At 37.0% G+C, this 15,892-nt stretch overlaps 1 protein-coding gene across 4 annotated transcripts in view; it reads left to right on the top strand.

The window, feature by feature from the left end:
* The window catches only part of TRDMT1 (tRNA aspartic acid methyltransferase 1), a 28,819-nt gene extending 17,018 nt beyond the window's left edge, over nt 1-11,801 (top strand). For 3 of the 4 annotated variants that reach the window (XM_005518764.2, XM_088061462.1, XM_014248415.2), the window contains exons 7-11: nt 671-754; nt 1,251-1,621; nt 5,540-5,597; nt 6,619-6,748; nt 11,205-11,801. In XM_005518764.2, the coding sequence (XP_005518821.1) occupies nt 671-754; nt 1,251-1,621; nt 5,540-5,597; nt 6,619-6,748; nt 11,205-11,305 (744 nt within the window). In that variant the 3' untranslated portion in view covers nt 11,306-11,801. The other variant, XM_088061456.1, reaches the window with a different exon arrangement.
* Nucleotides 11,802-15,892: the final 4,091 nt, after the last annotated feature.

The raw sequence follows: 15,892 nt of genomic DNA, 5'->3' as shown, positions 1-15,892 counted from the left end.
TTTCTTCTTGCATCACATAAAATTTTCTTCATATTCAGTTACAGTGAAAGTCAAAACTATGAGATACAAAGAATAATTGCTCACTTGGTTCTTTGGAAGTCCCTAGGTATGGAAGTTACAAGTGTGTAGGTGTTATCAACTAATACCCAGAGAATACCCTGGAAAAAAGGAGGCTTCAGGGTGACCTAATTGCAGCCTTCCAGTACCTGATGGGAGACTACAAGAAAGACAGAGGGACTTTTTATAAGAGTCTGAAGTGACAGGACAAGGGGGAAATGGATTCAAAATTAAAGAATAGTTTTAGATTAGAATCAGGAGGAATTTCTTTCTGATGAGGATGGTGAGGCACTGGAATGGGTTGTTTAGAGAATCTGTGGATGCCCCATCCCTGGAAGTGTTCAAGGCCAGGTTGGATGGGGCTCTGAGCAGCCCGGTCTAGTGGAAGGTGTCCCTGCCCACAGCAGGGGGCTTGGAACTGGATGACCTTCAAGGTCCCTTCCAACACAAAGCATTTTATGAATCTCTGATTCTGTTAATACTGATATCTCTGAAGTCACAAAATATGTTATAGTTCTGTTACTGCATGTAATGGCAGATAACTTGTGTAATGCTATAGACCACTTTATCTCAACTATCACATGGACTAAAGGCTTCTGAATTTTGATTACAGCTTGGCATTCCCAATTCTAGGCTGCGGTATTTTCTAATTGCGAGGCTTCACCAAGAACCATTTTCCTTTCAAGCTCCTGGTCAAGTGAGTCTATTCGTGTTACTTGAATTTATTCATTTCATGAAGATTGAGGGTAAAATTTTCAGCTTGTGTTGACAAATGGAGAAGAAGAATTAGTACTTCAACAGAAAAGTTAAATTCTGTGTGCTTTTTTCAGCCTGGATATTGAGCTTTGTAAGGACTGATGTGCATATCTGTTGCTTAGATGGCTTTAAGCAGTTGGGAGATGTGTTTTCTAGCCTGGTGGTGGGCTAGAAAACAGGTCATACTGCTACCTTTTTTACACACTTGGAAAGATCTTTTTGCAAATGCAATTATTTGAGGTTGTTCCGACATCATTGCCAATAGATCAATAAATCTCAATGCTATTGTGTTTGAAAACCCCATGAAAATAACATCTAAAGGTTACTTGCTTTATTCTGAACATATCTGAAGGAATTCTTACTCACTGTATGGTTGGCTGTCAAGTTGTTTATTAAATACAGTTCTTTAATTTTATTTTGTCACAATTTCCTCTTAGATATTGACAAGATTCCCAGATCAGGATCCAGAAGATTTACTCAGTGAAGAGGTTGCTGACAAAGTGAGTGAAACCAGTTCTTCTTTGTCCTCTGAAAAGAAGAATCTGCATCCAAACATTGATCCAGATTGTAGCAGCAAGGAGAGTTTACCCAAAAGGGCCTTTCTATTTAAGCTTGAAACAGTAGAAGAAATGCAAAGGAAACATAATCAGGATAATGATTCCTCTATTCAAATGCTGAAAGACTTCTTGGAAGAGGAAAATGAAGAAATGACTCAGTATTTTTTATCGCCAAAGTCCTTACTGCGCTATGCTTTCTTGTTAGACATTGTTAAACCCACCTGCCGGAGATCCACGTGTTTTACAAAAGGGTAAGTTGCCAATAAAATGTCTTGCTAAATCATGTCCTGAAATTTTAAGTATATTTTCTCTCTTATGTCCTGTAAAATCACACAGAGAGGTGTTTCATCAAAAAATCCTAGGCCTTTGAAAGAAATTTCCATATATAGCGTGCTTGTTGGTCCAGTGGAATGCCTGCATGAGAATCCGTCTGGCAGAACATCATGTGCCCACTCCAAAAAGGCATTCACAAAAGACAGTTCCCATTGTTGTTGACCTTCACAGAAGCTTAATTACCCCTGCGGAAATATGGTTCCAGTAGACTGGTATAGTGCTGATTCATTAATGAATTTCTTTATATTGCTCAATGAAGTTACAAAGTGTCATGCATGACAGATCCATTGCTCATTAAATCTGTCTCCACTGTACATTTTATTGATTTCTTGGATTTTTCAGCTATGTAGATCAGAATAGCTGTGGATTGTCATGAAACCAGTTAGGTTGTTGCGTTAAAATCATATTTGATGGAGCAGAACATTGGTGCTTTTCTGTCTGTGATTTGTACCTTGCAAATTTAAGTTTGACTTCTGGAAGTTGGTGATTGTTCTGGAACTCCATGGACAACTGGTGAGGAGCTTTTCCACTGAATGCATTTGTATTGAAACATTCCAGTTGGAGCCTGCAAATTCGTGAGACTTTTTAATGCTGATAAATTTTTCCAATTGGATTTGTTTTTTGAATTTGCTGAGTGTTTCAATAAAATGGCTTGGATAATGAGTTAAAGCTAATTGTAACTTTTTTTTTTAATTAGTAGTAATTAGAGTGCCAGATTGACAGAATTCCTGCAGATTTTTTTTATTTTTATTTTTAACTTTTAGACAATAAAGAAGAAAAATCATTTCAAAAGTTGGAAATTTGTGCAATGGGAAAGGCCTTCTCTCAGCTCTCATTGATATATATGTATGTGTCTTTTCTGCCCTCACTCTTTTGAGTTGAGGAGAGTCAGCAGCTCATGGAATCTCTTTCTTAAGTAGTCAAAAAAACCCTTTAGCCAGAATGGTGTCTGATGTGTCTTACATACGCCTTACGTGTCATTGAAAGTAACTAGCCACTTGAGATTTCACTAGAATACGTCATGGTAGTTTGTAGTCATGTTTATCAAAATCACACTGAAGGAGGCTCCTGAATAGTTCCTATCAAGTCTCTGTACACAGCAGTGGAAATGTGACACCAGGGCAACATGACTCTTAACCCTCTGCTGATATGGAGGTACTTGTGGTGGTAATTCTGTCTGATTTACCATCTTTGTTCTGTATTTCAAGAGCCTTTGGGAAGGAAGGTTGCCAGCATGGTTCTCAATGTAATCATCTCGTTTACAGCTCTGTATTAAGAGAAGGTTTATAATTACATTTCATTAAAGTCACTTTCTAAGGCCAAGAATAAGTCCCTGCTGTATCTGTTCCAGAAGTTCTGCTTTCATGTTTCTCTGAAACATGAGATCTAGGAAAAAGACCCCTGAACGGGATGGAACAGCCCTCCCAGTAATAATAGAATAATAGTAATAACAGTAATACAGAGAATCCCTCTGCTGCTGTGCCTGTCTGGTGTCTTTCTTGTAAGTTGCATTTGAGAATGGGAGAAAATTTTCCTTCTTTTCTCTTTGGTTTTCAGGTATTTTCTAGCAAGGTTCATGTGATTGAAATAATCTGGGTATGGCTCCTCTAGTCCTTACTGATTTTTGCTATACCAGTATATCTTTTGAAAAGCTTTGGTGGAGCAAAATGTAATGGCCTATAATGTGTGAGAGATCAAGGAGGTAATTCTGTGTGCCCTTCTGACACTGAATTCCTGGGCACTTAGTAAATGATTGCCGAGTTCAGTGAGACTACCAACACCATGGTTTCTCTTGGGAGTATGTTTGTGGCAGATGAAGTTTTGAAAGGAAATTGACTATTTTAAAGGACAGAGAAAATGAAAATTATATCTAACTTCTCTAGATACAATCATTCTGGACATACTTAAAATTTTTGATATGCTATTGACATGAGAAGCGATACCTTTCGAAATAGTGCAGATATCAATTACAGAAGAGATTTCTCACTTTGTGGAAATTACTTTTTGTCAGTCATAATATATGACACAATATACCCAGAAAAAATACATGTATGAAATGAGAAGATATTTTTTTTTCAAAGCTTACAGAAATAAAAGAGGGAGGGAATCTTGAATCAGATGAAAATTGAAGACTAATTTCTTAAGCCAACTTCTTTCATTATCACTTGCAATGAAATGTCAGAAAATCAATACATCATTTTTTTACTGTGACAAAATTTAATTATGTCAATAAATATTGTTCTGGGTCTAAGGTAGGAATGTTAACTTTACCATGGTCAGCAGCTTCAATAATAATTAATGACAATCCAGCTAACATTACATTAGCCATATGCCCACATTTGTATTAAAAACACACACACACACAGCCATCAAAGCACATGGACACCAACTGGATTTTTTTTGGGGGCAGGGGGGAGGAGTTCTGTACTCTAATGCAAGTTATTTAGACAGGAGTATTTATTTCTCCCAATAAAACTCTTCAATACCACTTTGAATTTTATCCCACTTACTTATTTTGGCTCAGTTATATTAAACTGCACTATTACCAGATGCTATATAAGAGGAAGAGGATGAGGATTCCTCAGTGCTGTGTGTGTTATATTGTTAAACTTTGTGTTTGGGGAATTTGCAGAATGCAGCTAACCCTTTAAAGGTGATGTATTTACAAAACAGTTAAGTTCTATGTGTATTTAATCTGTAACAGTGTTTAGGTCTTCTGATCTCGAAGAAGATTTCTAACCACTTTGTTTTAAAATGGGTGCTTCTCTGGCTGTTACTGGCAGATCTAATTGTAGTTTTTTCAGCTGAGGATGAAATACTCAAGATTGAGCCATGCTGGGTCATTGTGTCTGTGCTGAAGGAAGAGTATTCTTTTATTCACTGTGGAATTAGAGAGGCTTGAAACACAACTTGTGCCGTGCTTTAAGAATGGGTCCCAAGTGGAACAAAAGACCTTTATAATTGTCTTTACAGTTGTACAGATTAAACTAGAGAAGAGTGTCTGTTAACGATTGATGCAGACCACATCCCTCTAAGGCAGGGGATCTTCTGAAGTTCCTCCACAGGGCAAAGCCATCTGTTGTCTTGACTCACTCTTTCTGTTCAGAATGTTCAAATTGCCATAGTTAAACCAATAGAGCATGTTTCTGAGAGCCCATAATTATATTTAAATGATAGCCTTGAAGAGACTACAAAGTAAACATCTTAAGCAATCAACCACCAAACATGCAGAACAGCTATCATAGGTTTCAGAATGCAAGTTTACTTACTGTTTACTTGGATTTAATTTTTTTCTTCTTTCTTTCTTCTACTGCTCTGCATAGATGCCTGGCCATCTCCCTTCCTTCAGTGGAAAAACCACAAGGAAGCAGAAGTTAAACCTGACTGAAGCACTTTGTTCCTAATGCTTTGACATGAAAGCTGGAGGCTTACACTAGTGGTCCTCCTTTTAATAAGGAGAGCTGATTTGAACCCCTGGGGCCATTTGACCTTTAATGCATTATTCCTTAATGTAAAATTGGTTTAGGCAATGTAGATGTTGGTTTTTGGTGGTCCTATGCTTGAATTCCTTGGCTGTGTGTAGTTGCCATGCATAAGACACTAGTGTGGATAAACCCTTGAGCACTGAGGGCAGACTCATCCCCAGAGAGCAGATTCAGAGGGTACTGCACTCCAGAGGTTATCAGAATTTATAACAAGGCTTTCTGCTTTATCTATCCAGGATGCTGTTTGATCATCAAGGCAAAGGAACCCAGATAACCTCCCTGTGTCTTTGCAGTTGTCAATGCTATGAAATCCTGTGAAAATATTAATTTAAGATTGTTGTTGTTGTTAAGGTATGGACACTATGTAGAAGGAACTGGCTCAGTTCTGCAGACAGCAGTAGATGTACAGGTAAGTATATAGTCTAACATAGAATGACTTGTTTTTAAAACACTAGACTTCTTCCGAAACTTGTGGTTTTTTCTGTCTTCTCTGTTGTTATTCTGAATATTATATGAAAAAAATCTTTTCAATCTACATTTTATGACAACTGAGTTTCCAATTGGTTTACTTTGTGTTCCTAGCAGTTTGTTTAGACCAAAATTATATCTGTGTCTCTCTGTGAGGAGGATATGAGTTGCTATTATTTTATTATCTGTCATGTCATACAGAGGTTTCACAGGGATATGTTAAAACCTTAAAAATTACTAGTTCTATGGAGAACCTACAGTACACTGTTATGAATCATGGCCTGTTTTTTGTATGTATATAGTTCAGTTAATATTGTCAGATGTTTAACATGTTTGACTTTCAAAATTTTTATTTATCTGAGAAGAGTATTTTGAAGAGTTCTACTGCTGGTAGTAAGTTCATGACCAAGTGATATTTAGGCATTGGGGAAGGTAATAAAAGTACTGGTTAATCAGCATTCAAAGATACTTTTCACAAAGCCTGTGTTGTACACAAGCCCTTCCTCCTGCACTTCTGTGCTGGTCAATGATATTATAGGGCATTTCCAAGTATAAGAGGAATGCAGCTCTGGAATTCAGAGTAATCTCAAAGTGAGTGTATTAAAACAGTTGCATCCACACAGCTTAATTTGTATGAATGGTCTGGTATTGAGTTATATTAAGTCACTGTCCTTTGTCATTAAAAAATGTTTATTTTTTGATTGCCCCATTAAGTATTGGTATAGCTTGGAATTGGAGGAAGAAATTATGAATGTCCTCATGGCAACATTGATTTCTTTCTTGAAAGTCCATGTGTTGAGATGTTGGCTGCAAAAACAGAATGCAAATGATGCTTTCAAGCAAAACATGCTGTTGTCTTTGTCACTTTGATAATTAAGGAAATATTCTATTAACATGTGACTGTAAATTTTACATATTTAGCCTGCATCAGTCATATTTCTTGGTTTTGATATTCTTCATAGCTTGAATCAGTGTTTAAACACATTGACGAGTTACCAGAAGAAGAGAAGCTTATGAAATTGTCAACACTAAAACTGAGGTACTTTACCCCAAGAGAAATAGCAAATCTTCATGGATTCCCTTTGGAATTTGGTATGTGCTGCAAAATACCCATTTCTACATTATTCTTCAGAAATGCCAATATATGTTTTTGGTTTTTTTTTTTACTGGGACTAATCCAATCTTTTTATTTTGCATTTCTTTCAGACCACTCAGTTCTTATGATTGGTTGATTCTCGTTGTTTGGCTAAATTTTGTTTCTCTAAATTTCTACTGTTTTTTTTTAATGTTTTGTAAGAGCCAGCTTCTGTGGTGAGGTCTATATTTATTTTATTTATATAGCTTTTCTTCATAAGCTAAGAAGAAAGTTTTGGCATGCAAAATGCTCTGTTAATGAAGCGCAATGAAGGAATACCTTTGTTAAAAGTTGAAACTATTTACTCAGCAGCCAGTGTTACTCACAACTGTGGTAAATCAACATATCCTGCCAGCTTAGGAAGTCTGTTTGTGGTTCTCAGTGTTTGAGCTGCTTGCCTTCTCCCTTCCACACATTTACAGCTGCTGACAGGGAATTTCAGATGATACAGATAGTTCTTTGTTGAGGAGTAACCAATCTATTGAGCCATCTCTATTTTCTATAAAAGACAGTTCTTAGTCAGTTATTTCGTTTTCTAAGTGGTTTTCTTTTTGAAGAAGGAGTCAAGCAACAAGACTCAGCAGTATCAGTACACTGAATACACTTCAATAAGAATTAAAACTGAAGTAAATTAATCAGAATTTTCTTTGTAAAAAAGGGCAAGCAGCTGTTACTGTAAAAGTGTAGCTGTTACTATCTGCTAAGAAACTGTCCTGCTGACATCAGATCAATTTATTGTCACTCAGCAAGAAAAGCATCCATGGAATCATGGAAAGGTTTGTGTTTGAAGAGACCTTAAAGATCATCTATTTCCAACCCCCTTCTGCTAAACCAGATTGCTCAAAGAATAAGACAGCACTGACCTTGAGTAATTTGTCATTTTTTGCTTTGACTTCTGCAGTAACTTAGAGTTCTGAGAAATGTGATTTGTTTCTATGTATTTCTTTCTTTCACAGTTTTAGTTTGTTTTTTCATATATTACTTGTTATATTTGAAATTGCTACTTTTGGAGAATATTATCAAGGTTGCACAGTGAAGCTAGAGTTGCCAGCACTAAGCTTAGGTGTTTATGAATATAAACACACAAGAATGTGCTGTGTTGTTACATACCATACCATGCAGTGATTTTTCATAGCCTCTCTTCTTTAATGGATCTGTTCTATTTTCAGACAGCCTTTTAGCACAGCTCTCTTCCATATTCATGTAGACTGATGTCAAGATACTTGAACTTAACAGAGCTGGATTTGGCTTGTATAGGCTTATCATGCTGCTCAAGGTCTCTTTTGAGCACCAAATTTCCCATTTTCTCTTTTTTTAGATACAACTGGGGTTTTTCCACTGTTAAATCAGACTGTGCAACATTACTGAGAGGTGCAATAGGGTTAATGTTGCTTGTATTTTACAAAGGGAGAACTGAGACAATAGAGAAATTTATGTTTGGAAGGCTCCATTACTTTGGGGTGAGCAGTTTGTGAAACCTGACTTTCACGGTTTCATAGTGCTTGGAGTGATACCATGCTTTCTGTTCAGAGCTCATCTGCAGAGACATCTGTGGGGTTCAGTATTTTTGCAAACCAGAACTGAACTCTGAAGACAAGTCAGGCTTTTGAATTTGAGGATTATCCAGATCATCACCATATAACAATATGTTCATATAGCAGACCTGTCTTTTGTTGGTTGGGATTCCACCTCTCAGAGTACCCTTTTGCCATAATTATGGCAGGTAGTTTTGTAAATGTTTTACAATTCTTGCAGTTCCCTTCCCTCTCTATATTGCTTTTCCAACTTTGATGACACATAAAGCAAGCCTCTCTCATTCAGTGGTTTCCTCTCGAATATACTCCTGAGTCATAGGCAGAACATGCATTTCCCCCTGCACTGAGTCACAAGTCTGACATTTCTTTGTGTTTAAAACTTCTCCCATTTTTTGCTTAAAAAAGCATTACTTGAATCTTGGCTGATAGAAATCTTTAGTGAATTTAGGTACTGTAATCTCAGTTTCCTTTGAGAATTTGCAAGCTCTTTATTTTTTTTGGAAGTGGATATATTTATGGCTGCAGCAAAGGGTGTTGCCCTGAAAGCATTTCTCCCATGCTAAACTTCAAGTAATTATTGTGAAATATGGTATTTTCAGAGCAAAATGTGTTATAAGTTCTCTGCTACTGTGTTCTGTAGTGACAGCAACATTTAGGTTGAAATTTTCAAAACCAGGAAGCTTGGAATTGTACCCATTGCAACTATGTTATTGGTGCAAGAAACTGAAGAATGAGGAAACTGTAAACTGAAAACTATGTGAACAGACTGTCAGCTTCTTTGTAACAGATGCTGTTACTAGTGCAGCTACAGTATCATCAGAAGAAACGTGATTGTCTAAATGGTTCTGCATTTTAAGAAGTTGATGGCCTTTTCTGATATGTGAGGTCCAGTCATTGTTCATTCTTAACATGACCAGATTTATTTGTGCTTTTAACATCTAAATGTATAAATAGTAATTGCACTATAGTTCAATGAAATACTGCAGTCATTTGTCTTTGTCACTCTGGTGGGTCCCACAGCAATATCATTAAATGTGAACAGAGCATTCTTGCACCTGTGACCTGCTTTCATGAGAGTGATGTAAGGATGTGTTTTCCATTTTTCTTATTAGCAATGTATGCAAGCTTTTAGGAAACAAAAGCCAGCATGGTAGGGAAGTATGTGCATGCTGCTAAGATGTCAATGTCCTCAGGTACTGTGTGTGACATAAATGCTACAGTGAGAGCTGTGCAGCAAACACCAGCATACTGGGAGTTGTTGAATCTAACCTGATGTAGGCCACTGTGGAGCCAAGAAGATAGAAAGTGCAAGACAATGTTAACAGTCAGAGGGAGGAGGCTTGGGATAAAGGAAACCACGAGTTCCGAAGATTAATTCTTGGCTTTCAGTTGCCAAAAGGTAGAAGGAGAAATTCTGACATTTTCAAGATTCAAATAGGCTTCTTGGGCTGTAAGTGTTTATGTGTGCACATGTGTGTATGTGCATAAATACATATTTATTTTCATGTATGCTCTTCAAATGCCTTTATTCTGTACCTTACTCATCAATGGAATGTGAAAACTCTAAGGAAGCGTGTATGGGAGTGCAAGTGATTGTTCCAAAGACACAAGAGCAGTTGCCCAAATGTGAGTGCCAGGAAGCTGGACAGAGTGGATGGAGCTGGCAGAAGATGTGTTTACCAAAGCAGTCCACATTCGAGGCATTAATAACTGGCAGGGAAGGATGGAACAACTCCTCCCAGACACCACCTCTTCCTCAGAGCCTCCTTTGGCTCAGTAACCATCCAAGCACATTCTCTCCTGAGCTCTCTCTGGAAGAGAAATTGTTCTGAAGAGTTGTGAAAATTTCAGAGCAAACATATCACTGCTTGTGCTTACGGTGTGCTTGTGCATCTGAGTTAATTGGGGTGGTGATGACCTCCGAGTCAAAGTTATGTGTTTCTTCATAGGGAATGATGAAATAATTGTGGCCAAGTTTCAGCAGTTTACTATATGACTCTAACAGTTAAGTCACCACTCCTGTTCATCTTTCACTCAGGTTGAAGCAAATGTACTGTACCTCATAGTTGGGGTAAGGTAAGAGTGCAAGCAAGGACAGAGCAGACAGCTGGCTGCTCGAAACTGCTTCACTCTCAGCAGCTTGGTAGTCAGTACTCAACACTGTCCTTCTACAACACCTGGGCTAGTGCAGTTTTTACTGGCACTCCCTCCTTTCTGCCAGGCCATGCACTTACTATGAGAAGGACATTTCTGATGCTGTCTGTATTTCTGAGTATGTTTAATGTGGTCAGCATTGAGTTACATGGAAAATTCTACTGCTTGATCGCTCACTGAATAAGCCTTGCTCATCATTTAATCTGTATGGGTGGCACTGAAGAGACTTGTGATTTGCCTGAGCTATTAGAGGGGATCATGTGGGAAGTACAACATAAAGGTTATTGAGAAGTGCAGTTTAGTCCATCTGCAGAAATATCACATTTTCTTTCTGCTGTGGCCATGTTCTTCTGTGGATGCAATATGGAGTAGCACTTGTGCAGGGATTTAGTGCTGCTGCCCCTCCCTGAGACTGCTGAATGTTTTGAGCTCTCTGAAGGGAAGGTAGATCAGCAGTAGTTACACAATAGAGGAATGTTTTGAAGTTTCTTGTGAAATCTTAGAGATGGTAGTATTGGTAATAGAAGAACTGATACAAATCCAATGAATTGGTTGTGAATTGGTTTTCTAACCTCATGCATTTTTTGAGGGGGGCTGGAGGGAGGGTGAATCCTGCTGCAAACTGTGATAACTGCACTAAGAAATGTTGACTGGAAAAAAAAAAAGACTAAAAAGTAGTAACAAACCCAGACTAGTGATGTTGCACTATATGTTTTTGTTTTAGGTTTTCCTGAAAAGGTAACAGTAAAGCAATGCTATCGTCTTCTGGGAAACAGCCTCAACGTACATGTGGTGGCAAAATTGATCTCCGTTCTACTTGAATGATTTAGAATCTGAAACTGATGCATATGGACTGGTGACAGAAAATACTTTAATCTTTTAGAAGAAAGCTGCTGGAACCTGAACGAAAAACAGAGCTTACCAAGATATCTGTCCAGACATTATGCTGAACAGTTTTGATATATTTTTAGTAACTTGCATTCACGATGGATTTAAACTGTATAGGTGTTTTATTTAAATGTCAGTTTACAGGACTAATTTGCTTTATTTAAATATTCTTTTTAGTTTGCAGAATGGAAATAGCAGCATATGCAAATGCTTCAATGAGAAAGGATAAGATTATTTTATTTTTTTATCTTAGTACTGTGTGAAACTGTGTCAAAGCTATTTTAATTAGGTGCAGAGACCAAGTTCTATGTGTAAAATGTCTTCATCTTTAAGTGTAAATGATCCATTCTGAAAAGATTTACTGTATATATATGAAATTTTGATGTGATTTTTGTAGCTCATGAAACTATTAAATTCAGTATTTTATATACAATTCTTAAGACTTAGTGTTGTCCTTTATGGTTGTCTCATCTACTTTAAATACTTGTAGGACCCCAACTGTATTTGTATGGAATGATTTGCCTAGGTGCAGCTGAATGAAAATATTTTAAGATTATCACAAGCCTGACAATAATTTTCCTGTTTCTCTTCTCATATTATTCAGGATAAGATCATTGCTCCTTACCGAAGACCTACGTGTAAACGACATTAAAAAAATGTCAAAGCCTCATGTTTAGGTTCCTGTGACATAAGAATGGAAGAAAAACTATATGGGCTTCTGAAAATTTCTTTACAAATCTTGGTAGTGCTTGGATAAGGAGTGTATGTTGAGGTGAAGCCACTGGATGTGGCCATCCTGAGTGCCACTGCTGCACAGCACCTCATAGAGCTGGATTCAGTGGGTTTGTAATCAAGACTTGTGAGTTCAGTACCTCTGAAATAATAGAGAAAATGATGGGAGAACTGAAAGCCCTCTAAAGAAGCATGTGTTCTAGTTGTTATCTGTCCTTGGGATTTTCCCATTGGTATCTAGATTAAAAACAGCTTGAGTGAGGAAGAGGCGAGATGATACTTAGAAAACATCCCATCCTTAGGGACATTATATGCCAGAAGGCAGTAGGATTTTGTAGTTGATCATAGTTCCTGTGCACCTAAGCAGTAAGTTAAAGTTGCCAGTCCTGAAAATGAATGAGTTTTCTTCTGCCTCTCCCCCCCACTCATGGGATGACACAGGAACAGTCATGGTATGTTCCATTTGGGCTTCGTAGTACAGGCGAAAGTGAAGATAGAGAACAGAGCTGCTGTAAAGATGCAGCAGCTACTTTCATATGCTGTAGTCCTGAAAACAATTTCAAAATCAATTTATGTAGATAAAGTCATGCAGCTTTATCTTATGCTGACTCCTGCATATTTCTTCTTCAGTCTTGATTTGCCTGTTGCTTGTGGACTATTAAACCAGGAAAAGCTTGGGTTTACCTACTTCAGCCTGTCTGATTCTCCAGGAGCATATTGACCATTTGTGCTGTTCCAGCTGTAAAAGAGAAATGGAAATGCTTTCTCCTGAAAGCACCCTGGACAAAACCCTAGAGAAGGATGAGGTTGGCCTCTGTCCTCACCTGATCACTTGTAATACTGAAATGGAAAAAAAGTACTGTTGTGCTGGCTACTAAACTGTGAAGAGCAGGTGTGGTATTGACAGTGAACCATGGTTACCTATACACACAGTGGTTATTGTGTAGATTTATCAGCCAGATCAATAACTAGTAGCTGTATGGTCTTGTTCTTGGGAGAAATGTGGTAGTTTGAATATCTGTTGCTATCTAATATGTTCCAAACATTGGTATGAAAATCAATACAATTTATCAATACATCAATTTGATGTATAAATTGGAATTTCCTTCTGCTAAACCATGTAAATAGTCTATTCATTCTGCTTCACGATAGTAATATTTGGAAAAATGTCACTATTAACAGTTAATTTTCAATTCTTTTATATGTTGAACATATCTTAATGCTTTATAGGCCACTTGTAAGTAAGCAGTGTTGAAGTATAAATTGAAACATATTTAGCTGCACCTAAAACTGCTATAGTAATACAGAGCCTGTTTACATATTGACAGAGAATTTTAATTCAATGTGTTTATGAAGACTGAACCTGTTTGTTAATTTGAGCTGTTTCTGAAGGGGACAAAAAATTGAAAGAATTCAGAGTTGTAAGTACATATTTGTGTATTTTCCCCCTTCTAACCCTGTCATACTGGCACAGATAAATTGAGTGACTGCTGCTTATCCCCTTGGTTTGTCATTAATCAACTGGTTTACTGAGTTCTATTGGGTTGTACCTGCTTGACCTCACTTGATGATCATGTTGCTTCCTTTTCCAAGCAGTCTCCTAATCCTAAGTACTTTGCAGCCTACATCATTGCTGTACTTTGCAACTTCAGCTTAAGCATTTTCACAGCAATGAAATGTGATTACAAAAGCAGCTGAAAGGTGAAGAAGTAAAATCTGGAAAACAGCTTTGGAAAGGGAGGGAGATTTCCAGAATCTGATTTTTTATTTTGTACCTCATTCGTTTGCGCATTTTAATTACATTTCATTATCTGAATGAGGTGATGTGGTTGTGTTCCCGCAAATTTGAGAATTTCCACTGAGAAAAAGGGTGTCATATTTGGTGGTGTTGTATTTATGTAGTCATTTTTGAAGCTTGCAGTAGACTTTAAAAAATCTTCCCTATACTAGCTAGTTTGTATCTGAGTTAGTCTGGAGTTTCCCTGTACTCATGAAGAAACCTGTCTAGCAGCAAAATTGCTAAAGTACCATTTTTTAATACAGTGGGTTTGAGTATTTTTTTATGTTTGAAGTGGAGATGCGTCCTTCCATGCAGTGAATGTAAGGCTCCTGCCCAGATGCTTTTTTATCTCCCTTGACTGATCCCTCCTAGGAGAATTATAAGGATTTTCAGGAATCTTTGTATTATAATCTGGGAAAACATTGATTGGTGATAACTATTTCTTAAATGTAGACAAGGGAAAGCCCATTTTGGTTTTGATGGAGATATTTCAATAGAAATCTGAACAGGCCCAATGCTTTAAGGACTATACAATTCTGTTTAGCAGTTGTCACACATTTCTAAAATAAATGAAAAATTTAAAAAATATTTTTTTACATCTCAGGGATGAACTATTCAATTCTCAGCTCCTCCTTTGGCTCCTCTATTTACTTGCTGTTCAAACTAAATTTTAACACTAGAATTCTTGTATAAATACTGAATTATATTTATTTTCCTTAGCAGTTTAATATGTATTGTCTCATATGTGTTTACAGCCACTTACTATTTTTTTCTGTGTGGTGTTTAAGGAATATGACATATGAGTAGGGATTTGGAGGAGATTAAGTAATAATAGGTTAAGAGCACTAGTAATTTCTGAGCAGTCTTATATAAATAATATATAAAATTGAACTGATCAAATAAATATCCAAGGAAAAATAATATGAAGCCATAAAAAAGTAGACACAGAGCACAAAATTATTCCAGTAGCCATTTTCCCTTTGCCTGTGCAAATATGATTGTTGTAGTGTTATAACATCATTAGGGGAAGTTTATGAAATACTGAGTAGTGATAGTATATCAGTTTAAATGTTATTGTGAAGAGCAGGACAAGATTTGTGATATTTTTATCTATAGTTGATTGTAAGATTTGGAGAATTTATATAGCTGTTAAAGAAAAGAAATAGTGACCCAAGAGGGCCAGGCAGCTGTCTGTGAAGGTGAGACAGCAGGATTGTTCTCTTTGTCTTTCTTCCACCTGGTTCCTGTTGAGGAAGTTGGATGAGGAATCTTCTGGTAAGAGCTTTGGTGAAACAAGAAGCAGAGTTGGAAGGGTTTAAATCAGCTGGAACACAACACTTTTATTGAAACAATTATTGGATTGAATGTCAGATGGCCACTCTGGTTGGAGCACTTCACTAGGCTTTTGGAAACTGCAGCAAAAAAGTTCCTAAAATCTCCTCCAGGGAGGAATATCTCTGATTTTAGATGCAAGAATACATCCTGATGTCCCAGCTTCAGTGAGAGCATGTTTGTCTTGTGCTTTTGTCCATGCACTGGGCTGTTTTAATTCAAATTTTTTTTTAATTTAATTCAAATTTTTTGGAAGCAAAGCATGTTGATGGTACTGATGTATTTTTTCATATGTAGACAGCAATAAATAGTTTTGATTAGTTCAAATGTTTGCTCGTATATATTTTAAAAAACAAGCTAATCTCATTCTGTTTATAAATAGTACACTTAAAATGGGATTCTTCCCAGAATTAGTATTTTTTATTGGCATTTTCACTGTATATTGACCACAATTAGCATATGGCATTACTCATTCTTTGCACATGTGTTGTAAGGTAAAACTTGTGGAGAAGGAGAAGACTGGACAAGTTGGTGTAAGAAAAATCCTTTGAGAGTACTCAGTAAGTAGATTTCTGACTGAGATTCCTGAGCTGCAAGTAACTGGAGGCCAAGAGAGTATCTAGGGGAGGTACTGTATGTCCTCACCTCTTCCTGTACCCTTCATTTCCTATCTGCTTTTG

This window comes from Pseudopodoces humilis, chromosome 1 (assembly GCF_049639895.1).
Source record: "Pseudopodoces humilis isolate 2021_Gansu_Grassland_sample_001 chromosome 1, ASM4963989v1, whole genome shotgun sequence".
Lineage (NCBI taxonomy): Eukaryota > Metazoa > Chordata > Aves > Passeriformes > Paridae > Pseudopodoces > Pseudopodoces humilis.
The sequence above is the reverse complement of the archived record's forward strand: the minus strand, read 5'-3'. Positions and strand labels throughout refer to the sequence as shown.